Source organism: Nothobranchius furzeri, chromosome 18 (genome assembly GCF_043380555.1).
Source record: "Nothobranchius furzeri strain GRZ-AD chromosome 18, NfurGRZ-RIMD1, whole genome shotgun sequence".
In the NCBI taxonomy this organism is placed as follows: Eukaryota; Metazoa; Chordata; class Actinopteri; order Cyprinodontiformes; family Nothobranchiidae; genus Nothobranchius; species Nothobranchius furzeri.
This window is the reverse complement of record NC_091758.1, coordinates 27,063,762-27,091,547: the sequence shown is the minus strand read 5'-3', so window position 1 is coordinate 27,091,547 and position 27,786 is coordinate 27,063,762. Positions and strand designations below refer to the sequence as shown.

At 47.3% G+C, this 27,786-nt stretch overlaps 2 protein-coding genes across 4 annotated transcripts; one reads left to right on the top strand and one right to left on the bottom strand.

Annotated features, from left to right (window-relative positions):
- The first annotated feature begins 570 nt into the window (after positions 1–570).
- dync1h1 (dynein, cytoplasmic 1, heavy chain 1) lies at positions 571–24,479 on the top strand. 2 transcript variants are annotated; one of them, XM_015969846.3, is made up of 78 exons: positions 571–1,054; positions 1,660–1,747; positions 1,842–2,015; positions 2,104–2,359; positions 2,446–2,632; positions 2,723–2,994; positions 3,076–3,303; positions 3,382–4,035; positions 4,129–4,551; positions 4,636–4,815; positions 4,899–5,048; positions 5,114–5,260; positions 5,354–5,494; positions 5,641–5,817; positions 5,944–6,054; positions 6,134–6,253; positions 6,348–6,587; positions 6,660–6,815; positions 6,891–7,004; positions 7,089–7,199; positions 7,282–7,491; positions 7,572–7,718; positions 7,807–7,973; positions 8,056–8,229; positions 8,313–8,667; positions 8,752–8,946; positions 9,053–9,335; positions 9,409–9,509; positions 9,587–9,746; positions 9,917–10,157; positions 10,236–10,419; positions 10,488–10,700; positions 10,787–11,025; positions 11,107–11,263; positions 11,360–11,584; positions 11,665–11,895; positions 11,974–12,114; positions 12,198–12,431; positions 12,504–12,710; positions 12,785–12,906; positions 12,998–13,163; positions 13,250–13,413; positions 13,492–13,621; positions 13,697–13,830; positions 13,900–14,014; positions 14,096–14,257; positions 14,353–14,567; positions 14,649–14,853; positions 14,935–15,108; positions 15,198–15,317; positions 15,410–15,530; positions 16,100–16,295; positions 16,556–16,673; positions 16,754–16,969; positions 17,038–17,250; positions 17,343–17,470; positions 17,551–17,704; positions 17,804–17,950; positions 18,019–18,169; positions 18,254–18,507; positions 18,592–18,726; positions 18,807–18,901; positions 18,970–19,144; positions 19,302–19,377; positions 19,480–19,640; positions 19,718–19,829; positions 19,921–19,981; positions 20,064–20,187; positions 21,046–21,159; positions 21,238–21,408; positions 21,508–21,725; positions 21,826–21,929; positions 22,679–22,887; positions 23,020–23,173; positions 23,244–23,386; positions 23,509–23,677; positions 23,807–23,931; positions 24,014–24,479. In XM_015969846.3, the coding sequence occupies exons 1-78, from the start codon at positions 802–804 to the stop codon at positions 24,140–24,142; spliced, it is 13,926 nt and encodes a 4,641-aa protein (XP_015825332.3). In that variant the 5' UTR covers positions 571–801; the 3' UTR covers positions 24,143–24,479. The 2 variants fall into 2 exon arrangements, with proteins under 2 accessions (XP_015825332.3, XP_015825333.3); XM_015969847.3 differs by lacking the exon at positions 16,100–16,295 and adding an exon at positions 15,732–15,927.
- Positions 24,480–25,977: 1,498 nt separating this feature from the next.
- On the bottom strand, positions 25,978–27,667 carry LOC107392198 (uncharacterized). Of its 2 annotated transcripts, none has more exons than XM_015969845.3 (5): positions 27,483–27,667; positions 27,230–27,285; positions 27,068–27,142; positions 26,779–26,850; positions 25,978–26,694 (listed from the first exon to the last, which is right to left on the bottom strand). In XM_015969845.3, the coding sequence occupies exons 1-5, from the start codon at positions 27,517–27,519 to the stop codon at positions 26,140–26,142; spliced, it is 795 nt and encodes a 264-aa protein (XP_015825331.3). In that variant the 5' UTR covers positions 27,520–27,667; the 3' UTR covers positions 25,978–26,139. The 2 variants fall into 2 exon arrangements, with proteins under 2 accessions (XP_015825331.3, XP_054597663.2); XM_054741688.2 differs by having other exon boundaries at positions 27,068–27,139.
- Between the last annotated feature and the right edge of the window lie 119 nt (positions 27,668–27,786).

The window sequence follows — 27,786 nt, the reverse complement described above, 5'->3', positions numbered from 1 at the left end:
AATGTTAAATCAAACAAATTAAAGGTAATTAAATTAAGTTATTAGACAAAGAACAAGGTTGGTACTGTTAATTGGGTTTTTTTTACAAGCAAATTAATCTCAAGCATAGTTGAAAGTTCTTTTGTATAATAAGTAAACATTACATTTTCAATAAAGGAAAATCAAATATAACGGGCTTTTGTATAAATGAGATTTAGCCTACTGTTTGAGATGACAGCCTCATCATCTAAGTTTTGAAGTTTAATCTGTCAGTCTAACATTAGACATATCTTTTCTTAAACCATAACTATTGCGTCCAGAAACACGTCTAATGTTACATTAGTGATATTTTTAACCAACGGGCTTTGTAAATAGTTGTCACAAAAAGTGCCAGATAAACAAGCCTTGCAAGTTGGCATTTACATTTCGTCACAACAATAATAAATATATAACTAACACAATAATTATATAAATAAAATATACAAATGAAATGTTTTCAAATGTTCTTCATAATAGGCTCAAACTTGCTGCATCATTGGCGACTACTCCCTTTCGCCCTCTATTGGCCATTAGTGGTTCAAAAAAAGGAAGACAAAATAGTACTATGGGTATTGTAGTTTTTACCTCAGAGCCCATTTGAATTTACTCATCCAATAAACTACTAAGACCACAATCCTTTGCGCAAATAAAAGCGGCTGTCAACTGCGGCGACTTGACTGCGGTGGACAGCTAGCTGTAGGCTTGTCAAACCGGCGTCGTTAGCTTTGTTTCCTTTGTTCGTTTCCACTCAGCATTTAACTGGTGTTGACTTAAAAAGTAAAAATGTCCGACGGCGGGGGCACGGAGGAAGGCTCCGGCACCATTGAGGTGTCGGCCGTACAGACGGTGGCGGATGCCTCGGTGCTGCAGAAGCACCTTCGGAAGCTGGTACCGCTGCTGTTGGAAGATGGCGGCGAGGCCACGGCGTCACTGGAAACCGCCTTGGAGGAGAAGAGCTCCGTGGAGCAGATGAGGAAGTTTTTGGCCGATCCACAGATTCACACAATCTTGGTGGAGAGAAGAAGTGCTCTGAAAGGTACTCGGTACTCTTAAATACTGGTACTCTTTCTGTGCAAATAAACGTTTTAATTTTATTGCCATGTTGGAATACGACTGGCTTAAACACGCTAAAAACGTGCTTATTTTATCAACCGTTATAATTATGAAGTTGCTGCGCCACACTGGGTTTGATGGACAAAACAAAGCCTTAATAAACGCTTGAAGTCAGCTGATTGTTGTTTTATGGCCGGCTGTTGAATGTTTCGGATGACGTGATCCAGCATTTATGTTTATGATCATTTTGGTGATGCCAACTGGAAAACGGGTGTAGAAGCAACCCAAAGGCATTTTAAGGCCCAAAAATAAGTCCTGTAGCACCTAGTGTGGTTTTATCATGTGAGCCAGTTTCTCAATAGGCCCATTGTGTTCCTCCTGGCACTCACAGCGGAACCCTTCTCAGCTGTTTTTGCTTTTTATGTAAACTCTAAAAATGTATGATTTGACCACGTGACCAGACAGCATGCATGTGTAGGATCCTAGTGTTTGCAGATTGTTGTTTCTCTTGGATAATTAAGTGTGACAATGAAGGAACTGACCATCGGATGAGGTGTCTGTTTAAGTTAGAATTTGTTCATCTCGCAGAGGATGTCGGAGACGAAGGAGAGGAGGAGAAGGAGTGCATCACCTACAACATCAGCATCGATATACACTATGGGATCAAATCAAACAGGTAAATGATTCCTCTCTATTACATGAGGGGACGAAATTTGGTGATGTGATGAAGGTTGGATTAAACAAATGTGCATTTCTCCTTACGTCTGCAGCTTGGCTTTGATCAAGAGGACAGGCGTCATTGATGCAGACAAGCCCATATCCACTCAAGTCCGAGTGTTAACCCTGAGCGAGGACTCCCCCTATGAGACCCTCCACTCTTTCATCAGCAACGCTGTTGCTCCTTTCTTCAAATCCTACATCCGCGAGTCTGGCAAAGCAGATCGGTAATAAAATATACGTAGTTATCATTTCTGATCCCTGAGCTTTAATAAAGACAGAGGGGATTTAACCGATCATACAATATCCTGTTAGAGATGGGGATAAGATGGCTCCTTCTGTTGAGAAAAAGATTGCGGAGCTGGAGATGGGCCTGCTCCACCTCCAGCAGAACATCGAGATCCCGGAGATCAGCCTGCTCATCCATCCCATCATCACAAACATCGCCAAGCAGTGCTACGAGCGAGCGGAGAAGCCAAAGGTCACAGACTTTGGGGACAAAGTGGAAGACCCCACCTTCCTGAACCAGCTGCAGTCTGGAGTGAACCGCTGGATCAGGGAAATCCAAAAGGTGAGATTTTAGGAAAAGCATGTAGGGCAGTGAGTGAATGGGGGATCTAGCGCGATTTACTGCTTGTTCTGTCACAATCCCGCCAGGTCACGAAGCTTGATCGGGATCCAGCCTCGGGGACCGCCTTGCAGGAGATCAGTTTTTGGCTGAATCTGGAGCGAGCTCTCAACAGAATCCAGGAGAAGAGGGAAAGCCCTGAGGTCCTGCTGACTCTGGACATCCTCAAACACGGCAAACGTTTCCACGCTACTGTCAGCTTCGACACAGACACAGGTGAGCAGCGAACCGTTCTTTTTCCGGACACCACTTTGGGAGTAATTTAAGAAATTTGATCCAACTGAGATCATTTTTCTATCTTCGTAGGTCTGAAACAGGCGGTGGAAACCGTAAACGACTACAATCCTCTGATGAAAGACTTCCCACTTAATGACCTGCTCTCTGCCTCTGAGCTTGATAAGATCCGCCAAGCCCTCATAGCCATTTTTACCCACCTGAAAAAGATTAGAAACACCAAGTATCCTATCCAGAGGGCACTGCGTCTCGTGGAAGCCATCTCCAGGGACTTGAGCTCCCAACTCCTGAAGGTGCTGGGTACCAGGAAGCTCATGCATGTTGCGTACGAGGAATTTGAAAAGGTTTGGCTGAGTGCATTTTCTCTCTTTATACTCAAAGCGATTAAAATCCTCATTAAATCTCTGTGGTTTTTGCATGTGCAGGTCATGGTGGCTTGCTTCGAGGTGTTCCAGACCTGGGAGGATGAATACGAGAAGCTGCAGGTGCTTCTGAGAGACATTGTGAAGAGGAAGAGGGAGGAGAACCTGAAGATGGTGTGGCGTCTGAGCCCCGCCCACAGGAAGCTCCAGTCCAGACTGGACCACATGAGGCGTTTCAGGAGACAGCACGAGCAGCTGAGGGCCGTCATCGTCCGCGTGCTCAGGCCTCAGGTGAGTTACTTTTATTGACGTTAAACCGTGACTTCATCTCCTTGTTTTGGTTTCATTCAGTGACCATGTCGTTTCCAGGTTTCTGCGGTGCCACAGCACGCCGCAGGAGAGCCCGTCGAGCCAGAAGACATGAAGGTTGCCGGCGTTCTCTTTGATGCTGCCGATGCGAACGCCATCGAAGAGGTCAACCTTGCATACGAGAACGTCAAGGAGGTCGACGGCCTGGATGTGTCTAAGGAAGGCGTGGAAGCCTGGGAAGCTGCCATGAAGCGCTACGATGAGCGCATCGACCGCGTGGAGACCCGCATCACCGCCCGCCTGCGTGATCAGCTGGGAACCGCCAAGAACGCCAACGAGATGTTCCGCATCTTCTCCCGCTTCAACGCGCTCTTCGTGCGCCCCCACATCCGAGGCGCCATCCGGGAGTACCAGACGCAGCTTATTCAGCGCGTGAAGGATGACATCGAGTCCCTGCACGACAAGTTTAAGGTCCAGTATCCTCAAAGCCAGGCCTGCAAGATGAGTCACGTTCGAGATTTGCCTCCTGTGTCCGGCTCCATCATCTGGGCCAAGCAGATCGACCGTCAGCTGACTGCGTACATGAAGAGGGTGGAGGACGTTCTGGGAAAAGGCTGGGAGAACCACGTGGAAGGGCTGAAGCTGAAGCAGGATGGGGATAGCTTCAGAGCGAAGCTGAACACCCAAGAGATATTTGATGATTGGGCTCGCAAGGTAGAAAGCAGCTGTGAACGTAACATTTTCGCTAAAGCTTATAAAACGTCTTAGAATTTGTTAAAGTTTCTGTCCCCTTGCGTCGTAAACCAGGTGCAGCAGCGTAACCTGGGTGTGTCCGGGCGGATCTTCACCATCGAGACCACCCGTGCCCGTGGAAGGACGGGAAACATGCTGAAGCTCAAGGTCAACTTCCTCCCGGAGATTATCACTTTATCCAAAGAGGTCCGTAACCTGAAGTGGCTGAGCTTCCGCGTTCCTCTGGCCATCGTCAACAAAGCCCACCAGGCCAATCAGCTGTACCCGTTTGCCATTTCCCTGATTGAGAGCGTGCGCACCTACGAGCGCACCTGTGAGAAGGTGGAGGAGAGGTCCTCCATCTCCCTGCTGGTGGCCGGGCTTAAAAAGGAAGTGCAGGCTCTCGTCACAGAGGGCATCACTCTGGTGTGGGAGTCCTACAAGCTGGACCCATACGTCCAACGGCTGGCAGAAACCGTCTTCAACTTCCAAGAAAAGGTCAGGAATTAATCTGGGATGTTTAGCAATGTTAGGCGGCAATCGCTTCATCCAACAAGTTTTCTGTTTTTTTTTTATCTGTAGGTCGATGACCTCCTGTTGATCGAAGAGAAAATAGATCTGGAGGTTCGCTCTCTTGAGACGTGCATGTTCGACAACAAGACCTTCTCAGACATCCTCAGCCGTGTCCAGAAAGCTGTGGACGACCTGAATCTGCACTCCTATTCCAACTTACCCATTTGGGTCAATAAGCTCGACATCGAGGTGCTTCAGTCAGCCTTTGTTTGAATCTAACGTTTGGTTCCTGAATGCTGATGATGATACTGATTTTGTGAATGCTCTGTTAGATCGAACGCATCCTGGGAGTGCGTCTTCAGGCTGGTCTGAAGGCCTGGACGCAGGTGCTCCGGGGACAGGTGGAGGACAGGGCTGATGTGGACATGGACACCGAGGCTCCACAAGCTGGTCACAAACCTGGAGGAGAGCCCAAGATCAAAGTGCGTGTCGTGGCTAATGCGTTGTTTATTTTCAAGTCTCGTCTTATGCTTTTTATGTTTTCCAGAACATCATCCACGAGCTGAGGATTACCAACCAGGTGATCTACCTGAATCCTCCTATCGAAGACTGCCGCTACAAGCTCTACCAGGAGATGTTTGCCTGGAAGAACATCATCCTCTCCCTGTCCAGGATCCAGAGTCAGAGATACCAGGTAGAGATGTTAAACCCTGTTGTCTGTGATCCATCTTCAGGTGTTCTCCTTTTAACCTCCACTCTTGTTCTTGGGTTTGTTGCTCTTCATCAGGTGGGCGTCCACTACGAGCTTTCGGAGGAGGAGAAGTTCTACCGTAACACCCTGACCAGGATGCCAGATGGTCCTGCAGCTTTGGAGGAAGCCTACAACGCAGTGGAGGACATTGTTGGTGAGGTGGAGCAGTACGTAAAGGTAAGAGGCTTTCTAACAGAAAATTAAATAACATTTTTAATGAAGTGTAATGAAAGTTTGAGGATTTTTCCAACTCTTTGACTATTCTGGGTTAGATTTATGATTGGATAGCTTGAACTCATGATGGTTTTGCCCCCCTTGTCCAGGTGTGGCTGCAGTACCAGTGCTTGTGGGATATGCAAGCAGAAAACATCTACAACCGCCTCGGTGAAGACCTCACCAAGTGGCAGGCCCTCCTGGTCCAGATCCGTAAAGCCCGTGGAACCTTCGACAACGCTGAGACTCGCAAAGAGTTTGGACCTGTGGTCATCGACTACGGCAAGGTAACGGTTACCAGCTTCAGATATTCGGACAAAGAAATTTGATTCAGTTTTAGAATAAATTGATGTTCCTTCAACGCCCATTTTTTCATTTAAGTAATTCTTTATTATTGAAACGTTCGTGGACAGGTCCAGTCGAAGGTGAACTTGAAATACGACTCGTGGCACAAAGAGGTCCTGAGCAAGTTTGGTCAGATGCTCGGCCAGAACATGCAGGACTTCCACGCCCAGATCTCCAAGGTAAGGTTGGATGGTTGAGAAGTTACAACAGTGATTCTGCAGGGTTTTTATCAACACACACTTCCTCGCTCCTCTCCAGTCCCGTCAAGACCTTGAGCAGCATTCTGTGGATACGGCTAGCACCTCAGACGCTGTTGAGTTCATAACGTATGTCCAGACCCTAAAGCGCAAAATCAAACAGTTTGAGAAAAACGTGGAAGTAAGTTTAGTTTCTTCTCGCTCTCTTTGATGTCTTTTCTTCCGTTTCAAGAAGAACTGAGAGTTGTTGATGTTCTCCGTCGTTGTACTCGTAGTTGTTCCGTAACGGACAGCGTTTGCTGGAGAAGCAGAGGTTCCAGTTCCCTCCGTCCTGGCTCTACATTGACAACATCGAAGGTGAATGGGGTGCGTTCAGTGACATCATGAAGCGCAAAGACACGGCAATCCAGCAACAAGTGGCCAACCTTCAGATGAAGATCGTCCAAGAGGACAAAGCCGTGGAGAACCGCACCACAGACTTGCTCAACGACTGGGAGAAGACCAAACCTGTTGCAGTAAGAAAAACTCGCGTCCAAACAAAGAATCCTAGTTTACTTTCATGCTAAACTGATGTTTTTGTGTTTTAGGGCAACCTGCGTCCAGAAGAGGCTCTTCAGTCTCTGACCATCTATGAGGGCAACTTTAGCCGTCTGAAGGTTGAAAGAGAGAAGTGTGCTCGAGCCAAAGAGGCCTTGGAGCTCACCGACACCGGTCTGCTGAGTGGGAGTGAAGAGCGGGTGCAGGTAATTCATAAAAAGCATCAAATGTTGATGGTAAATGTAAATACTGAAGTTAAATGTGGACTTTGATTTTCTCAGGTGGCCCTGGAGGAGCTGCATGACCTGAAGGAGGTTTGGTCTGAGTTGTCCAAGGTGTGGGAGCAAATCGACCAGATGAAAGAGCAGCCGTGGGTTTCTGTTCAGCCTCGCAAGGTACAAACTAAAACAGTCGTGTCTGCTCTTTAGGGGGTAAAAGTCCTCAGCGATCACAAATGCGTTTGCTTTTTTTCTGTGCAGCTTCGTCAAAGTCTGGACGCTCTTCTAAACCAACTCAAGAACTTCCAAGCACGACTGAGACAATATGCTTCTTATGAGTACGTCCAGAGGCTGCTTAAAGGATACCTAAAGGTCGGAGCGGGGTTCTCCTACTAAACGTACGTTTTTAGTCATTTAGATGAAAATAAATGTTTGTTTTTTTGTCTTGCCGTAGGTCAATATGTTGGTGATCGAGCTTAAATCCGAGGCGCTGAAAGATCGCCACTGGAAGCAGCTGATGAAGCGCCTGCATGTGAACTGGGTCCTTTCGGAGCTGACCCTGGGTCAGATCTGGGACGTCGACCTGCAGAAGAACGAGATGGTGGTGAAGGATGTTCTCCTGGTGGCTCAGGGAGAGATGGCTCTGGAGGAGTTCCTTAAACAGGTCTGAAAGAGCAGCAGCTCGTTTTGGTTCGTCTGCAGTCGTCTTTCATTAATAAAATGTTGTTTTAACTTTCTGTGAAGATCCGTGAGGTGTGGAACTCCTACGAGCTCGACCTGGTGAACTACCAGAACAAGTGCCGTCTGATCAGAGGCTGGGACGACCTCTTCAACAAAGTCAAGGAGCACATCAACAGCGTGTCTGCCATGAAGCTGTCGCCTTACTACAAGGTAAGCAGATTGAAATATTCAGCTTATAGGACTCAGATCTTCAAACGTTTTACTGTTGTTGAAATTCTGTTCTTTTGTTTTCCATCAGGTTTTTGAGGAAGATGCTCTGAGTTGGGAAGACAAACTCAATCGCATCATGGCTCTGTTTGACGTTTGGATTGACGTCCAGCGCCGCTGGGTCTACCTGGAAGGCATCTTTACGGGCAGCGCCGACATCAAGCATCTGCTGCCTGTAGAAACCCAGAGATTCCAGAGGTGAACGAACCCAGGATACTTTTAACACCACTTTATTTTAAAAACCTGCAGATTAAATCAATACTTTTGTTTTAAATTGCAGCATCAGCACCGAGTTCTTGGCTCTGATGAAAAAGGTGACCAAGTCTCCTTTGGTGATGGATGTGCTGAACATTCAGGGAGTGCAGAGATCCCTGGAGCGACTGGCTGACCTGCTGGGAAAAATCCAGAAAGCTCTTGGAGAATATCTGGAGAGGGAGAGGTCTTCTTTCCCGAGGTACGAAGAGGAGGCAGAGCGCCGTCATAGACAATGGCGTTAATCCGCACGTTCTGTTATTGATTGATGCTGGTTGGGTTTAGGTTCTACTTTGTCGGAGACGAAGACTTGCTGGAGATCATCGGCAACAGCAAGAACGTGGCCAAACTTCAGAAGCACTTCAAGAAGATGTTCGCTGGCGTCTCCAGCATCTTGCTGAACGAGGACAACACGGAGGTGCTGGGAATCTCCTCGCGGGAGGGAGAGGAAGTGGTCTACAAGACGCTGGTCTCCATCACGCAGCACCCCAAGATCAATGAGTGGCTCACTCTGGTGGAGAAGGAGATGAGAGTGACGCTGGCCAAGCTGCTCGCCGAGTCGGTCACGGAGGTCACGGCCTTCAATAAGGGCACGGCCATCGACCTGAGCCAGTACATCGACTGGATCGATCGCTACCAGGTTAGAACGGGGATGGTTTTTAAGATCATTAAAGACACAAATCTGCTGTTTTATTTTAACTTTGTGCACATCTTTGCTCCACAGGCCCAGCTGGTGGTCCTGTCCACTCAGATAGCCTGGTCTGAGAACATCGAGTCAGCCCTGACCACCGTCTCTGGCGGTGGAGACATGGCACCCATGCAAGGCGTGCTGTCGAACGTGGAAGCCACTCTGAATGTGTTGGCTGACACCGTGCTGATGGAGCAGCCTCCGCTCCGCAGGAGGAAACTGGAACATCTGGTTAGGACTGATTCCGTCACAGCACAAAGTTCACGTGTGATATGAAGCATCGTAATGTTCTGATGCATCCGTGTGTGAGGCAGTTCTTCTCATTCTCCATTTTCAGATCACAGAGTTGGTGCACCAGCGCGACGTGACCAGAACTCTGATCAAGAACAAGATCGACAACCCCAAGTCCTTCGAGTGGCTCAGTCAGATGCGCTTCTACTTCGACCCCAAGCAGACGGACGTCCTGCAGCAGCTGTCCATTCAGATGGCCAACGCCAAGTTCAACTACGGCTTTGAATATTTGGGTGTTCAGGACAAGCTCGTGCAGACCCCGCTAACAGATCGCTGCTACTTGACCATGACTCAAGCTCTGGAAGCCCGGCTCGGTGGATCACCGTTCGGTATGGAAATCAAAGGGGAATTTTTGTTTAGATGGTGTAGAATGTGTTTAAAACACCTTCTGTGACCTCGTAGGTCCCGCTGGAACAGGAAAGACTGAGTCAGTCAAAGCCCTCGGTCACCAGCTTGGACGCTTTGTCTTGGTCTTCAACTGTGATGAAACCTTTGACTTCCAGGTACACGATCACGTCTCGTTTCACTTCCTTTAGCGCATCGGTGCAGGGTAAAGCTGTATTCTGTGTCTTTTCTTCAGGCTATGGGTCGTATCTTCGTGGGTCTGTGCCAGGTGGGAGCCTGGGGCTGCTTTGACGAGTTCAATCGTCTGGAGGAGAGAATGCTGTCTGCCGTTTCCCAGCAGGTCCAGTACATCCAGGTGGCCTTGAGGGAGCACAGCAACCCCAACAGAGACAGGAGTACGTAACAGGGTTTCACACAGGGTGCCTCTTGGTAGTAACAAAGCAGCAAAGTTTTTTTATTTTCCAGTGTGGTCTACATGCACGTCATAATAAGTACAACTTAGAGTCTGAAAACACCGTTTTTAAAGCTGAACTTGTAGGATTTACCGTAACGCGTGTCGTGCCAGGTGTTCCTGTCACTACTGAGCTCCTGAACAAGCAGGTGAAGGTGAGCCCAGACATGGCCATCTTCATCACCATGAACCCCGGCTACGCCGGCCGTTCCAACCTCCCCGACAACCTGAAGAAGCTGTTCCGAAGCTTGGCCATGACGAAGCCCGATCGCCAACTCATCGCACAGGTCATGCTCTACTCGCAGGGCTTCCGAACAGCCGAGATTCTCGCCAAGAAGATCGTCCCCTTCTTCAAGTACGAGTCACACGCCAAGCTAACAGATTCAGATTAAGATGGTCTTTTTTAGATTCATACTATCTGCTTCATCTTCAGATTGTGTGACGAGCAGCTGTCCTCCCAAAGCCATTATGATTTTGGTCTTCGAGCCCTCAAGAGCGTGCTGATCAGCGCTGGGAACGTGAAGCGCGAGCGCATCCAGAAAATCAAAAGGGAGAAGATGGAGCGTGGAGAGGATGTGGATGAGAATGAGATAGCTGAGAACCTTCCTGAACAGGAGGTATGAAAACTAGCTTAGGGATGAGTTTGAGCTCCTCCGAGATGTTTGACTCCTTTTGTTTCCGTTAGATACTGATCCAGAGTGTGTGTGAGACCATGGTCCCCAAGCTGGTGGCTGAGGACATCCCTCTGCTGTTCAGCCTGCTGTCTGATGTCTTCCCCGGCGTTCAGTACATGCGTGGAGAGATGACGGCTCTGAGGGAGGAGCTCAAGAAGGTCTGCTCAGAGATGTACCTCACCTACGGAGATGGCGATGATGTAGGCAGCGCGTGGGTGGAGAAGGTAGGGGAAGACTTTACTGGAGATGATTGTTTACATTCGGTTCAAATGAAAAATACTCATTCCAACTCTGATGGAACTTGTTGCAGGTTCTCCAGCTGTATCAGATCACACAGATCAACCACGGTCTGATGATGGTGGGTCCCTCTGGCAGTGGCAAGACCATGGCGTGGAGAGTGCTGCTGAAGGCCCTGGAGAGGCTGGAGGGGGTCGAGGGCGTGGCCCACATCATTGACCCCAAGGCCATCAGCAAAGACCACCTCTACGGAACGCTGGACCCCAACACTCGCGAGTGGACTGACGGCTTGTTCACCCACATCCTCAGGAAGTGAGTCGAGTTTAACGAGGTAGAAAACGCCAGGTGACAGCTTGAAAGCAACTCGGTAAATAACGTTTTCTTTGATTGCAGGATCATTGACAATGTTAGAGGAGAACTGCAGAAGCGTCAGTGGATAATTTTTGATGGCGACGTCGACCCGGAGTGGGTCGAGAACCTGAACTCCGTTCTGGATGACAACAAGCTGCTCACCCTGCCGAACGGCGAGCGTCTCAGCCTACCGCCAAACGTAAGATCACTTTGAGCTCCTACGGTCGCACCTGTAACACGGTGCTGTGGCGACTAGTCGATGCTTACCTGGGATTTTTTTCCCCCCCGTTTCCAGGTGCGTGTGATGTTTGAAGTGCAGGACCTGAAATATGCGACTCTCGCCACCGTGTCTCGCTGCGGCATGGTCTGGTTCAGCGAGGATGTCCTCAGCACTGATATGATCTTCAACAACTTCCTGTACCGCCTTCGCAGCATCCCGTTGGACGAGGGAGAGGATGAGGCTCAGCGCAACAGAAAAGGCACGGAGGATGAGGAGGAGACCGCTTCACCAATGCTGCAGGTTGTTTAGAGAGCAGAAAACTAATGAAACAAAACAAAATGTCCTCCAAAAGTTTGATGTTTGCTGATGTTTTTAACCAGATCCAAAGAGACTCTGCAGCGATCCTGCAGCCGTACTTCACCTCCACGGGCCTGGTGATCAAGGCCTTGGAGCACGCCTCCAAGATGGAGCACATCATGGACTTCACCCGCCTGCGCTGTCTGGGCTCACTGTTCTCCATGCTGCATCAAGCCTGTCGTAACGTCGCTTTGTACAACAACAACCACCCAGATTTCCCCATGCCCATCGACCAGCTGGAGAGATACATGCAGGTAGAGGACTGCGTCGTATTTGTCATCACCGTGTCACCTGTGGATGCTCTGATCTTAACACTAATGTTGTCACTGCAGAGGTATTTGATCTACGCCGTGCTCTGGTCGTTCTCTGGTGATGGAAGGTTGAAGATGAGGGCTGAACTCGGTGAATACATCCGTCGTATCACCACGGTGCCCCTCCCCACGACTCCTAATGTTCCTATTATTGACTATGAGGTACGTCATCTTCTGTTTTTAAAAGTAAACGCCCGTCTTAAAAGACCTGTTAAAATAAAACCGTTCTAAATTTTCTTGTCCAGGTTTGCATCTCTGGTGAGTGGCAGTCTTGGCAGGGTAAAGTGCCTCAGATTGAGGTGGAAACCCACAAGGTGGCATCTCCAGATGTTGTCGTTCCTACTCTGGACACGGTTCGCCACGAGGCTCTGCTTTACACGTGGCTAGCCGAGCACAAACCATTGGTACTGTGTGGACCTCCTGGTTCTGGAAAGACCATGACCCTGTTCAGCGCTCTCCGGGCTCTGCCTGACATGGAGGTGAGAGACCGAACCCACCTGAAGTGATGTCGGAAACGAGCCGTCCCATTCTGACTTCCTGTTGTCTTGCAGGTTGTTGGTTTGAACTTCTCCAGCGCTACCACCCCTGAACTCCTGCTGAAGACCTTTGATCACTACTGCGAGTACCGCCGCACCCCCAACGGTGTGGTCCTGGCCCCGGTTCAGCTGGGCAAGTGGTTGGTCTTGTTCTGTGATGAGATCAACCTGCCAGACATGGATAAGTACGGCACTCAGAGAGTCATCTCTTTCCTCAGACAGGTATGACTCTGTTAGCATAAGCGCTGCCAGAGTTTATGGGCTACGTTTCATAGATTTTATTATGTTTCTTGTAGATGGTGGAACACGGAGGCTTTTATCGCACTTCAGACCAGACGTGGGTGAAACTGGAGAGGATTCAGTTTGTTGGAGCCTGTAATCCTCCCACTGATCCTGGCAGGAAGCCCCTCACACATCGGTATGATTCATTATCCTCTCATTTTAACCCAAAACAACATTTTAACATATTAATAATGTCTGAAACGAGTTCCTCCGTGTTTTCTCGCCAGGTTCCTGCGTCATGTGCCTGTGGTCTACGTCGACTACCCCGGCCCGTCTTCCCTCACCCAGATCTACGGGACCTTTAACCGTGCTATGCTGCGTCTCATCCCGTTACTACGAACGTACGCTGAGCCTCTTACAGCTGCCATGGTGGAGTTCTACACCATGTCTCAGGTAAATGAGCTAACGTCAATAAAAAAAAAAAAGCACGAGATCCGTCTCACGGTGATCGGATCTTTTATTCATTTATTTGACTTTAGGAGCGGTTCACCCAGGACATCCAGCCTCATTACATCTACTCTCCCAGAGAGATGACCCGCTGGGTCAGGGGCATCTTCGAGGCTCTGCGCCCCCTAGAGACGCTGCCCGTGGAAGGGCTCATCCGCATCTGGGCGCACGAAGCTCTCCGTCTCTTCCAGGATCGGTAATTGAGCTAAAGATGAGCTTAACGTCCTCTTTAGAATGATCGAACGGGACGACTCTGTGCTTGTGCTCGATTCAGGCTTGTAGGTGATGATGAGAGGAGGTGGACGGATGAAAACATCGACGTAGTTGCTCTTAAACATTTCCCCAACATTGATAAGGAGAAGGCTTTGAACAGGCCGATCCTCTACAGCAACTGGCTCTCTAAGGTAAGTCGGAGACTGAGGCTCCTTAATGATGACGTGACATCACTCCGACTCAGCGCTCTGGCCTTCTGTTGGCAGGACTACATCCCAGTGGAACAGGAGGAGCTGAGGGACTACGTGAAGGCCCGTCTCAAGGTCTTCTATGAAGAGGAGCTGGATGTTCCTTTGGTCCTCTTCAATGAAGTGCTGGACCACGTCCTCCGAATTGATCGGTGAGCGATCGTCGTAGTGATTCCCAGAAATTCACGATTTCGAGGAAACTAAATATGTTTTTGTTTCAGAATCTTCCGTCAGCCTCAGGGTCATCTGCTGTTGATCGGTGTGAGCGGAGCAGGAAAGACCACGCTCTCTCGCTTTGTGGCCTGGATGAATGGATTAAGTGTCTACCAGATCAAAGTTGGTGCACTCATTGTTCAAACGATTTAGTGTGAGATCGCTGCTTTTGCTTGTTTCGTCACTCGTGTGGTTCTTGATCAGGTGCACAGGAAATACACGGGTGAGGACTTTGATGAAGACTTGCGTACAGTTCTGCGTCGCTCAGGTTGTAAGAATGAGAAAATAGCCTTCATCATGGACGAGTCCAACGTGCTAGACTCAGGATTCCTGGAGAGGATGAATACTCTGCTGGCCAACGGAGAGGTAACGTTTGTGTGTCGCTGCTGCTTTTTTGTTTCTGTGATTATAGAAAAATCCTGATCTTAGTGGATTTTATTTCCTGCTTCTTCTGTTTGTAGGTGCCTGGCCTGTTTGAGGGAGATGAATACGCCACCCTGATGACTCAGTGCAAGGAGGGAGCACAGAAGGAGGGGCTGATGCTCGACACGCATGAAGAGCTCTACAAGTGGTTCACCAGCCAGGTCATCAGAAACCTCCACGTAGTTTTCACCATGAATCCCTCATCAGAAGGTCTGAAGGACAGAGCTGCCACATCCCCCGCCCTCTTCAACAGGTGTGGACTCATCGTGAAGGAAACCATAAACCACCGAAAAACAGAAACTTTTCATATTTTTTGGTAACTGTGCCCTTCTAGGTGTGTGTTGAATTGGTTTGGAGACTGGTCAACAGAGGCACTTTATCAGGTGGGCAAGGAATTCACCAGCAAGATGGATCTGGAGAAGCCCAACTACAAGGTGCCGGACTACATGCCCATCGTCTACGACAAGCTTCCCCAGCCGCCCTCTCACCGCGAGGCGATCGTCAATGGCTGCGTGTTCGTGCATCAGACTCTCCACCAGGTAGGAGAGGACTTGGAGCGGACGACGACTGGTCCGACAGGTCGGGCTTCACCCGATGTACGATTTCATTTAATCCTTCAGGCAAATAGCCGTCTAGCCAAGCGTGGTGGTCACACTATGGCCATTACTCCTCGCCACTACCTGGACTTCATCAACCAGTATGCCAACCTGTTTAATGAGAAACGCAGCGAGTTGGAGGAGCAGCAGATGCACCTGAACGTTGGTCTCCGTAAGATCAAGGAAACTGTCGACCAGGTAGGTTATAAACCAATCAGACCTGAGTACCTGTGTTATGTTGGCGTTTAGCTCGATAGGCTCCCTAATGTGTACGTCACCTCGTCAAGGTGGAGGAGCTTCGTCGTGATCTAAGGATCAAGAGTCAGGAGCTGGAGGCCAAGAACGCTGCTGCCAACGACAAGCTGAAGAAGATGGTCAAAGATCAGCAGGAAGCCGAGAAGAAAAAGGTCCACGAGGAGAATTAAAGCACATCTGTGGACCCCTGGGCTGTTCCAGTCCATTAAAACGTATTTTTGTTTTGCTGCCGCTCTGGTTTCAGGTGATGAGTCAGGAGATCCAGGAAGCTGTCTACAAGCAGCAGGAGGTGATCAAAGACAAACAGCTGAGCGTCAAACAAGACCTGGACCAGGTGGAGCCCGCTGTGATCGAGGCTCAGAATGGTAACGTTTTGCTTCATTATTAAACATTTACCGTCTTTTTGATGTTAACGTGGCTGTTGTTAAATCCACGCTGTCAGAAATTTAGAAACACTTAACCGCTAAAAAAAAGCCCCAGCTAACCTGAATTTTCTGGCATCCACCCCTCATCATCGTCCCGTTTCCTCATCATCTTATTTACCCGTGTCCACCTGACAATGGTAGCCGTTAAGTCTATTAAGAAGCAGCACCTGGTGGAGGTGCGCTCCATGGCTAACCCGCCCGCGGCCGTGAAGTTGGCCCTGGAGTCCATCTGCTTGCTCCTCGGGGAGAGCACCACTGACTGGAAGCAGATCCGCTCCATCATCATGAGGGAGAACTTCATCCCTACAATTGTTAACTTCTCTGCTGAGGAGATCAGGTGAAATGAAAGTTTCTATTTTATCTGTTCACTAAAACATGTTTTTGTTGTTTTTTTCTTTTCTTCCTGTTTGTGTCGAACCCCTCCCCCTGTCTCAACCCAAACACTCCTCCCTCCTCCTGTGTTCGTTTCAAACCCTCTCCTCCTTCTGCTCCTCATCCTGCTAAATTAGCCGTGAGTTCTATTAAGCGGCAGCACCTAGTAGAAGTGCGGGCCATGACCAATCCCCCTGCGGCGGTCAAACTGGCCATGGAGTCTATCTGCCTTATGCTGGGCGAGGAGACCAATGACTGGAAAAAAATCAGACAAGTTATTATCAAGGATAATTTCATCAGCAGCATAATCAACTTTTCCTCTGAGGACATGAGGTACTAGCGTCAGAGCGGAGGTTGGGTCACACTGACCATGCTGGATCACCACAATCAGCTGTTTATTATAAATTATATTTATAGCAAGTTTATTTAAAACTTTTGTTCTTTTTGCTTTTACTTGTGACGAGATTTTAAAAGGCCTCCTCAGCTAACCCTAAACCAATAAAAACAATCCTTTTTAGTTTATCGTGTTTTTTTTTTTTAATCATTTACAAGTCAGTCCCTGCTCTATTTAATCTCCTGCTAACTTCACTCAGTGACTCGATTCGTGAGAAGATGAAGAAGAACTACCTCTCCAACCCGAGCTACAACTACGACCAGGTCAACAGGGCTTCCCTGGCCTGTGGGCCGATGGTGAAGTGGGCCATCGCTCAGGTGTGGGAGCCTTAATAATCTGAAGATTAGGATTACTGGTTAGAAAAATGCTCTTCTAACGTGCTCTGCCAACGCTCTAGCTGAATTATGCCGACATGCTGAAGCGCGTGGAGCCGTTGCGGAATGAGCTGCAGAAACTGGAGGACGATGCAAAGGACAACAAGACGAAGGCGGAGGAGGTGGAGCAGATGATCAGAGACCTGGAGGCTAGCATCGCTCGCTACAAGGAAGAATATGCTGTCCTCATCTCAGAGGCTCAGGCCATCAAGGCTGATCTGGCTGCAGTCGAGGCGAAGGTGAACAAGTCTTCCTGTTCCTGTTTTATTTTAAACAGCAGCTTGTGCTGATTTTCGTTTTCTTTCAGGTGAATCGCAGCACAGCGCTGCTGAAGAGCCTGTCCGCTGAGCGAGAGCGCTGGGAGAAGACCAGCGAGACCTTCAAGAACCAAATGTCCACCATTGCTGGAGACTGCCTCCTCTCCGCTGCCTTTATTACTTACGCTGGTTACTTTGATCAGCAGATGAGACAGAACCTGTTCACTACTTGGTCTCATCACCTGCAGCAGGCCAACATTCAGGTAACTCCGCCTCGGTTTTGACCATTCTAATTGTTCTGTATAATAAAGTCTGAATAGAACGATCCTAAACTGGTTTTTAATGCGTCCCTTAGTTCCGTACGGACATCGCCAGAACAGAATACCTCTCCAACGCTGATGAGAGACTCCGCTGGCAAGCCAACTCCCTCCCAGCAGACGACCTTTGTACCGAAAACGCCATCATGCTCAAGCGCTTCAACCGGTCCGTGTCTCTTTCCCCGAGGGGCCCCGAAATAAAAAATGTTAGGACTTTTAACTCTTGGTGTGTCTTTGTTATTCTAGCTATCCGCTCATCATCGATCCATCCGGCCAAGCCACAGAGTTCATAATGAACGAGTACAAGGACCGCAAGATCACCAGAACCAGCTTCCTGGATGACGCCTTCAGGAAGAACCTGGAGAGCGCGCTGCGTTTTGGAAATCCGCTCTTGGTCCAGGTAGAACCATGACAAGGCGCCTTTTCGTTGTGCAGTCCACGCCCGCTATCCCCGTGTTCATCAAGCACTTGTTTCTTCTCATGTGTTTGTTTTTTTAAGGATGTGGAAAGCTACGACCCCATCCTAAACCCGGTGCTGAACAGAGAGGTGCGAAGAACTGGGGGACGTGTCCTCATCACCCTGGGGGACCAGGACATCGATCTGTCACCGTCGTTTGTGATCTTCCTCTCCACACGAGACCCAACGGTGAGGCGGCTCTGTTAATTCATCCTGTTATTTAGCTGCTTGACTTCTAACACGTTACGTGTTCGCAGGTCGAGTTCCCACCAGACTTGTGCTCTCGTGTTACGTTTGTCAACTTCACCGTGACGCGCAGCAGCCTCCAGAGTCAGTGTCTGAATGAGGTCCTAAAGGCTGAGAGACCTGACGTGGACGAGAAACGCTCTGATCTTCTGAAACTGCAGGGTAAGGAGGACACGAACAGGAACTCGATGAGAAACAAGGATGCTTGTGGTGCAGTCATCATCACTGAGTAACTTTCTCTTCAAGGTGAGTTCCAGCTGCGTCTTCGCCAGCTGGAGAAATCCCTCCTGCAGGCCCTCAACGAGGTCAAGGGTCGCATCCTGGATGACGACACAATCATCACCACACTGGAGAACCTGAAAAAGGAGGCCGCAGAGGTGACCAGGAAGGTGGAGGAGACGGATATCGTCATGGCTGAGGTGGAGGCGGTGTCGCAGCAATACCTGTCTCTGTCCTCCGCCTGCAGCAGCATCTACTTCACCATGGAGGCTCTCAACCAGGTCTGACTACATCTTTCGTTTATCTTTACCACTGCTTTTCAGTCTTTTCTATTTTCAACAAGTGTCCCTTAAATCTGGATCCAGATGCACTTCCTGTATCAGTACTCTCTCCACTTCTTCCTGGATACGTACCACACGGTGCTGTACGAGAACGCCAACCTCAAGAGCATCAGCGACCACTCTCAGAGGCTCGCTCTCATCACTAAGGACCTCTTCCAGGTCTGAAATGAAGCTGTTAAATGTAACTGTAATGTGAAGCAGCAAACTAAGATGCAAACATCTGCTTTGTGTGGAATCAGGTGGTGTTCAACCGAGTCGCTAGAGGCATGCTGCACCAGGACCACATTACGTTTGCCATGCTGTTGGCTAAGATCAGCCTAAAGGGCATCACGAGGTAAGAACGCCGTATTTGGACTAACGGCGTTACACTAAACATCGCATTTAATCTGTGGATTTCTCCAGTGAACCGTCGTACGACGCAGAATTCCAGCACTTCCTGCGTGGGAAGGAGATTGTGCTGACGGGTACGGCTCTGCCCAAAATCAAAGGTCTGACCAGCGATCAGTGTGAGGCCATGGTCCGTCTCAGCCACCTCCCAGCATTCAAGGACTTGGTGGAGAAGGTGGAGGCTGATGAGGTGAGTGTCAGAAATCATCTGGATAAATCAGAACAGGTGATGCCTGGTTTAAAACTCAGTTTTTCTGATTCAGTCGAGCTGAAATGCTTTTTAAAAATTATTTCATCCTTTAAAATAGATTTTCAGAAGTAATTCTTTCATGTTTTTGCTTCCTCAGCAATTCTTCATGTGGATTGAGAGCAACACTCCTGACCTGGCCGTTCCTTATCTGTGGTCGGAGGAGAAGCAGTCAAGTGAGCATTTTGAATCGAACCGTTAACAGCAATCATGGAGATGAGCCTGAGAGTAGATGGAGCGTAGATGCCTTTCACTGATGTTTGTCTCTCTTGCTTCAGCCTCCATCGGTCAGGCGGTGCAACAGCTGCTACTAATCCAGGCCTTCCGCCCTGACCGCCTGCTGGCCATGTCCCACATTGTTGTCTCCAAGGTGCTGGGAGAGTCCTTCATGAACATCATCGAGCAACCCCTTGACCTGGCTAACATAGTAGACAGTGAGGTATTATGAAGGTTAATTTCTTCCTTTTTAAAGGTGCTAAAGGGAAAAGTGGGTTATAAAACATGTCTGCCCTCCAGGTGAAGCCCAGCACTCCGGTGCTGATGTGCTCCGTACCCGGTTATGATGCTAGCGGGCTTGTCCGGGATCTGGCTGCAGAGCAGAACAAGCAGATCACCTCCGTTTCTATTGGTACCAAGTTTACCTGATAACTCAGTAGCTGCACAAGGTAACTGAGTGGAGCCGTGAGGATATTAAACGTTTACATACTTCTACTCTGCAGGTTCAGCTGAAGGTTTCAATAAGGCTGACCGAGACATCAACACTGCTGTCAAGTCTGGCAGGTGATTCATGTCACTGTATGTTTATTAGTGTGTTTTGATATCATTTGGCGTGTATTTAGAGGGTTTGTCTTTGATCCTGCAGATGGGTGATGCTGGAGAACGTCCACCTTGCTCCTGGCTGGCTGATGCAGCTGGAGAAGAAGCTTCACTCCATGCAGCCTCATGCTAGCTTCAGGCTCTTCCTCACAATGGAGATCAACCCGAAGGTACAGCTCCTCATCAGACGTTTCTGTGTGTAACAGTTCCTTTTAAGGTTTAGTTCCAAAGTACGTGGAGTTTAAAGGGCAAGTCACCCCCTGCCAGATTCTTACTCAACTCTCACTTCCTGTTTGGAAAATGCAACAAATGCTGTTGCCTAGCAGACCGAGAGGGCAGAGCCTCTAACAAATACACACACTCACGACATTGTGACATCATAATGTACCATCTAACATCATAGTGTACCTCTTAGCCAATAGCGATGGCAGATTTAAATTCAAATGCAGTGCTGAGTTTTTGCCTGACGACGGTGCATCGCTGACAGTTTTAGGCAGAATATTTAAATTTTAACTAAGATGCGCTAAAGTGCCGAATTATTGACTACATTTGTCTACAGCACAATTGAACACTCATTTATTTAGTTTATCAGCAAAAAAATGGTGATTTGGAGTGACTTGCTCTTTAAAGAGGGACTGCACGCCATCCAAAAAGTAACTCCACCCCTAGTCAAGATTTGAAAATGCAATGAAAGTGGGCGTTGCCAGGGGGGCATGGAGGGGCGTGGCCAAGTGTGAGGAATTTCCATCCTTGGAGGGAGAGGGAGGAGACTGTACCAATGATGAGAGATTGTACCAGCGCCAGCCAATCACAAATTTAAAATGCAGTAGCCACAGTTCAACCCACAGGGGGCAGCACTAAGACATTTTTAGACCTAGATCAAGTTTACACAAACATCTCAAAAGATGCACAGAAACCGAAAGATTGCATTTGTAAAGACCCAGTTATACAATTTATAAGCAAAAAAAAAAGGTTATTTAGGGGTTTAATTACCCGTTAAGGATGTTCTTGTGTTTGATCTCCGCTAGGTTCCGGTCAACCTGCTGCGTGCAGGTCGGATCTTTGTGTTCGAGCCTCCTCCTGGGGTCAAGGCGAACATGCTCAGAACCTTCAGCAGCATACCTGTGGCTCGCATGTGCAAGGTGACCTAAACATACTTCAAAGCTAAAATACCATTTCATTTGAGATTTCTATCTGAATTATTGTGTTCGTCTCTACAGGCTCCCAATGAGCGTGCACGTCTCTACTTCCTCCTGGCCTGGTTCCACGCCGTCATCCAGGAGCGCCTGCGTTACGCTCCACTCGGCTGGTCCAAAAAATACGAGTTTGGGGAGTCTGACCTTCGCTCTGCTTGTGACACCATTGACACCTGGCTGGACGACACTGCTAAGGTTGTAAACAGCTAAATAAACATATTGTTAAGAATCCTTAAGTTCAGATATTTGAAACAGATTTTTTTGCTCACATTTTCACCACATCTGACCTCGCAGGGTCGCCAGAACATCGCCCCAGATAAGATCCCCTGGGCGGCTCTGAAGACCCTCATGGCCCAGTCCATCTACGGTGGTCGCATCGATAACGAGTTTGACCAGCGGCTGCTCATCACCTTCCTGGAGCGGATCTTCACCAAGGGAAGCTTCGACAGCGAGTTCAAGCTGGCGCTCAAGGTTGACGGCCAGAAGGACATCAAGATGCCTGATGGGATCCGGTCAGTGACGCTTGATCCGTGACTTTAACTGCTCTAAGTCCATGAATATTAAAATATTTTCCTTCAAAAACGTTTAACTAGCCGTGTGATTGTGTTTCAGACGTGAGGAGTTCATGCACTGGGTAGAGATGCTTCCTGACACTCAGACTCCATCTTGGCTGGGGTTGCCAAGCAATGCAGAGAAGGTGTTGCTCACCACTCAGGGTATGGTCATCTCTGGCGTTTCACACCTCCTGACCAGCAGTGTGTGCATCGTTTAAATGAACGTTTCCACGGTTCTCTTTTTTTAGTGTAACTATAACAAGCTAACAGCATCCAGTGAAACGTCAGGATTTAACATCTGAGTCTGTTTGGCTAACGCTGAGTCCTGAAACGTAGCCTAGCTGTGGTTGTAGTGTTTGTTTTTAAAAGGTCATCTGCTCGAAGGAATGGGGGTGTGGCTCCTCACCCTCCAGCAGCTGTATTTCACTGGCATCATGTTGCTTTGCAAAGATGCAAATCTCATTCCCCTCCACAGATAAGTTTTTGGCTGCATCCCCCCACATCCTCCCTTTTCTGTTTGGTCAGACTGAGCTCCAGATTCACAGTCCAGCCGCTACTGAAGCTCTCAGCCTTTATGCTCAGTTCCTCCCCCAAACCTGCCTCCTTGCATCGCTTGTGTGGGTTTATTTATTTATTCAGTCAGCTGAGGAAAAGCCTCATTTCCCTTATTTTTAAATATATTGTTACATGAAATGTTGGCTGAAGCTTTCTGTGGTTTTTGTCTTGTCCCGTCTTCTCTTTTTGCTTTTTTTAAACCCATTTTTATTTATTATAACCCTGAGAAGCAGTTTTTTGTTGTTGTTCTTTGTTTCATAATTAATTTCTTCCCCTCACCTTCTGCCACGGGCTTGTTCTCCACCCCTCCTCCACCTCATTCCCCGCTCACTGGCGTCCTCTGCTGGGCTGCGCAGGCACTGACATGATGGGTAAGATGTTGAAAATGCAGATGTTGGAGGATGAGGATGACCTTGCCTATGAGACGGAGAAAAAGGAGCGCACGTCGTCCACGTCTGACACTCAGCCCGCCTGGATGAGGACCCTCCACACCACGGCGTCCAACTGGCTTCAGCTCATGCCTCAAATGGTCAATCCGCTCAAACGCACGGTGGAGAACATCAAGGTAACGGCAGAAAGCACAGAAACACAGGTGGTGGTTTATAAACACGCTTCATGAGGTAACCAGGGGATCTCCAGTGGGTGAAAATCCTTCTCCAGTTGCTTTAACGTCTTTGTTGAAACATGTAACCACCAGGACCCACTGTTCCGCTTCTTCGAGCGTGAGGTGAAGATGGGAGGCACGATGCTCCAGGAGGTCCGGCAGAACCTTTCTGATGTGGTGCACGTGTGTGAGGGCAAAAAGAAGCAGACCAACTACTTGCGCACGCTCATCAGCGACCTCGTTAAAGGTTTTGTTGTTTGCGTCTGTTCATATCTTTATTATTTGAACATGTATTAAACAGTTGACTTTATTTCCAGGAATCCTCCCACGCAGCTGGTGCCGGTACACCGTCCCAGCCTCCATGACTGTGATCCAGTGGGTGTCGGACTTCAGTGAGAGGATCAAACAGCTGCAGCAGATCTCCCAGGCGGCTGCAAGCGGTGGTGCAAAGGAGCTGAAGGTACCTTCTGTGTGCAGAATTACTCTTGAATACCATTAACTCCAAATGGGTTTGCAGAACCTGTTTTAAAATGTTTTTGTCTCATTTGTAAAAGTACTTTTCTTCTTGTCTGCCATCTTTAGAACGTCCACGTGTGCTTGGGCAGCCTGTTTGTCCCAGAGGCTTACATTACCGCCACCCGCCAGTATGTGGCGCAAGCCAACAGCTGGTCGCTGGAGGAGCTGTGTCTGGAGGTCAATGTTACCACCGCCCAGGGCGCGGCGCTGGACGCCTGCAGCTTTGGCATCAAAGGTCTGATAAAACACTCCATCTGCTGCACTTGTGGAAAAATATGGATTTAATAGCTGAAACACAACAAAGTGCTATAAATGAAATTTATTTTGCAGCTTGGTTTTAAAGCATGTCGACTGTCCCTTCCAGGTCTGAAGCTGCAGGGAGCCACGTGTGCCAACAACAAGCTGTCTCTGTCCACGACCATCTCCACGGAGCTGCCTCTGACTCAGCTCCGCTGGGTGAAGCAAAGTAACGCCGAAAAGAGACACGTGGTATGAGCAACATCTGGACAGAGGACGTTGTTCAAAAACAAGCTTGGATAACTAAGTTTGAGTTTTTGTCTCCTTGCTGCAGGTCACTCTTCCCGTGTACCTGAACTTCACCAGGTCAGACCTCATTTTCACGGTCGACTTCGACATCGCCACCAAGGAAGATCCTCACAGCTTCTACGAGCGTGGAGTTGCTGTGCTGTGCACAGAATAAATAACTTATTCCTGCAGAAGAAGAAAAAAGCAAGCTTCTTAATCACTTTCTGTCGTTATCCATCACTAATAGTCGTAGCTTATTGCATCCCTATGTTTACCTTTTTGTCAATCAGTCGTAGAGTTTTTGGAACATGTTTCTGAAGGTTTATGAGAAAGTTGCCAGATGTTGAAAGGAAATGATGATGTAATGTGGAAAAGGAAGGTTGAAAGGGAAGTGTTTTAAAGAAAGGAGCCTTTTAGATTGAGTAAAAGCAGGTAGAGGAAGTCGCATTCCTTCAGTGGGATTTTTAACTATGGAAACAAAGTGTCATTAAAAGAAATTTGACTGCATCAAATTGGTCTCTTCAGACTTTTTTCCAGATGAAAATAACTTCACTCTTTGAATATTAACCAGTGTAAACTAACAGCAAAATATTACTCTTATCTACTGGATGAGATCAGTGCAAGGATTTGTATTTGTTGGCAGAAGTGCAAATATTTTAACATAGTCTACATGAGAGAAAAAGAAATGTAGTCATTCTGGCTCTCTAGAAGGCCATAACGGGCCTAGATATGGATGGATTTGTTAGGACTTTTGCACAGAAAAGCAGACGGCTGATGCTGTAATGACAAAAGCCATAAAGAAAAAATTCTTAAAAATAAAAAAATATATATATAAGTGAAATAAGAAATTTAAAAAAGTAAAATAAAAAATGGAATGATGAGATAAAATAAAGACAAAGATAAAAATTTTAAAAAAGATAGGCCAATAAGACATAAGATAAAAACATTAAAAGATAAAGATCAATGCAGCCCCAATGGGAAACAAGCCAGTGTCCCATTTGTGCCAGTCCCAAGCCCAGGTGAATGCAGAGGGTAGTGTAAGGAATGGATCAAAGAAAAAGATGTGTATATATACATGGATAGAAGAACTGTAATGATAGCATAGTTTTCTATGCATTTTAGGGATTTGGGGGTACGTGACACCTGAAAAATTATTTCCCAGACCTGCACCCCCTGATAATCTATACCTGCCCCCCTTTGTAGGGCTGGCTAAATCCGGCCCTGTGTGATTTAGCATGAAATTAAATGCTATTCAGGAGAAATCAGTTTTGACTAAAATTATAGGAAACAAATTAATAAAATAAACTGGACTTGGTATTAATACATCTTTTTTTCATACAAACGTACAAAAATGTCTGAATATTGTATAGAAATTACAAAACCACTTGGCCCAGAATGCGGCAGCTCGCTTGCTGACAGGTAGGCGCAGGGATCACATAACACCAGTCTTACAAGCTCTTCACTGGCTCCCATCACTTACAGGATTCAATTTAAAATGCTACTGATCTGTTTTAAGGCACAACACAATTTGGCCCCTCCTTATCTGTCGGAACTTTTAAACACACGTGTCCCCAAACGAAGCTCCAATCATCCTCTCTACATCTATTATCTGTTCCCAAGTCTACGCTGAAGTCCAGAGGCGACAGGGCCTTTTCTGTGGCTGCTCCCAAGCTCTGGAACAGCATTCCCTTACAGATTAGGTCTGCCAACAGCCTTTCTGCTTCTAAGTCTCTTTTAAAAACCTACCTTTTCACCCTTGCTTTTAACTGATTTTATTGTTAATTAATCTTAGGGTCTACTGGAAGGCTCTCAGTGTTTTATCATTTTATTTTTACTGCTTGTCTGTGTACAGCACTTTGTGCAGTCTCTGATTGTTGGAAATGTGCTATATAAATAAACTTGACATTGACTTAGTTCTGTTCCATGCAGCAAATGTAACATTACATAACCACTGGAGGTTTTATTTGTTCATCTGGAGCTTCTCCAATGAAGTCAAATCAGAGAAGTGTGTGAATCTTTCCGAGCTCATGTCAGCTACCACTGCAGATCAGGTTTTATTCAGAGCATCAGCAGTAACAGATTTTTTCTGGAAGGGAAAAAAGTTTTGTAAAAGTGCACTTCTAAATAACTTCGATTTCCAAGGTAAATAAAGTGACGTGAGTCTTTGCTCAGTCACTTGTTCTCCATGTTTAACACACACTGCCTTTTTCTCAGCCCCAGCTCTGCTGCGTCTGCTCCAGAGCGGTCCACCTTCCTCTTGGACAGAGATCCATTACAAGAGACGCAGGATCTCTCAGAGCAGCAGTTCAGCATCTGACACGAACTTCCCTTGCTTGAGATCGGAAGTCCAGAAATGGGAAAGTCATTAAGCTGCAGCTCTACATCTATAGTTTGGATGTCCATCAGAGAAGAAGGCGCCCTTTCTTCTGTCATATTTCCACAACCATCTCGATCGCTGTAGGAGGACAGAGTGTCGAGTCCACAGTCCCACAGCTCAGAATCACTTCTGCATTTCCTCTGGACATCACCGGGATCTGGGACTGTGGTTTGCTGAGCTATTAAAGAACCTGTCATCCCATTTTTCACCAGTTTGGCGGAGTGGTGTAGGACTGGTCGCCTTCTTCGGCCTGAGAGGCGGCATCCACACACCTTCCCCTGCTGCCTTAGCCTGCTGCTGATGTTGGACTCATCAGAATCCTCTGAGCTCCCATCGTATGGGTCCAAAAACTACAACCACGAGAACACAGACTTATTTATGAACCCGCTGAGCAGAAAGACGTTGAGGAAATGAATGCCTAAAAGAATACGTACCAAAGAATAAGATGCATGTCGCCCTGCAGACTTGTATGTTGATGCACGCTGTGAAGTCCTGCTCACACACTCCTACTCACAGAGATAGATCACTAAGCTTTTGCAGTTTAATAACACTTCCTAAATGACAATAGATGCCAAAGTGAGCAGGTTTTATGAAAAGTTTGACCGTTCAAAAATACAAGTACTTTTTCTGATCAATGATGAGCAGTTTATCAGCGTAGGTGTACATGTTTCTAAAATGTACTCCCTGATTTAAAAAAATGCAGTTTAGGAATGAGAGAAGTACCAGAGTGCTGGTGTCGGACCATTTCGGACTGATTTCTGAGTCAGATTCCGTGCTTGAATCCATCTTACACATCTCCTGACAAAAAGAAAATCACAGGTCACATTCTTGCAATTTAGAAATGTGCAAGCGGATAAATTGTAGAAGGGGTTTTAAATAACTTACCGTGTAGCTGAAAGAAAGCTGGTCCACCGAGTTGGGTGCACGCCTATCACTGAGGTCTCAATTTAGATAAAAGATATGTATATTATTTATTATGACAAATATCAAAATTTACTTGTAAACATTTGGAAGAAATTGGAGGAAAATGAAATTAATAAATCACAATCAATAAAAACTCAACTCAGCTTCTATAAACTGTCGTTCAATGAATATTTAAACGTTATCTAAATGATTTTATCTCCTTATTCTCCCATACCTTGTAGTGAACATTGTTGTCCTTTCCTACACGCCATTATGACACTTGTTTTATTTTATTTTTAGACCAAAAAGTGGTGAAATAGCAAAAGAATTTTGTAAAAATGCTGCCAGAAAAACTTTCAGCAATCAGCAGAGTACCAGGTGCTTTTGATTTTAAACGGCAAAAATGTGGTAACAGCTGAGTTAAAAACAAAACAAACGTGTCAAAATAAGACGTCCGGTCAAAATCTTTTCAAAATAAAACACCTTTAAAAGTGCCTAAATGTGTTTCATAGCGTTTTACTTATCTTGGAAGTTACATG

What these genes read in the sequence shown, in the direction of transcription:
- dync1h1 (XM_015969846.3), top strand. Translation starts at nt 802, where the DNA reads ATGTCCGACGGCGGGGGCACGGAGGAAGGCTCCGGCACCATTGAGGTG. An exon ending in ACTGCTGTCAAGTCTGGCAG is followed by an intron (nt 19,982 to 20,063) that starts GTGATTCATGTC and finishes TTGATCCTGCAG; the next exon opens with ATGGGTGATGCTGGAGAACG. An exon ending in GTGGTGCAAAGGAGCTGAAG is followed by an intron (nt 23,387 to 23,508) that starts GTACCTTCTGTG and finishes TGCCATCTTTAG; the next exon opens with AACGTCCACGTGTGCTTGGG.
- LOC107392198 (XM_015969845.3), bottom strand. Translation starts at nt 27,519, where the DNA reads ATGGCGTGTAGGAAAGGACAACAATGTTCACTACAAG. An exon ending in ACAACAATGTTCACTACAAG is followed by an intron (nt 27,286 to 27,482) that starts GTATGGGAGAAT and finishes ATCTAAATTGAG; the next exon opens with ACCTCAGTGATAGGCGTGCA. An exon ending in GACATGCATCTTATTCTTTG is followed by an intron (nt 26,695 to 26,778) that starts GTACGTATTCTT and finishes TCGTGGTTGTAG; the next exon opens with TTTTTGGACCCATACGATGG.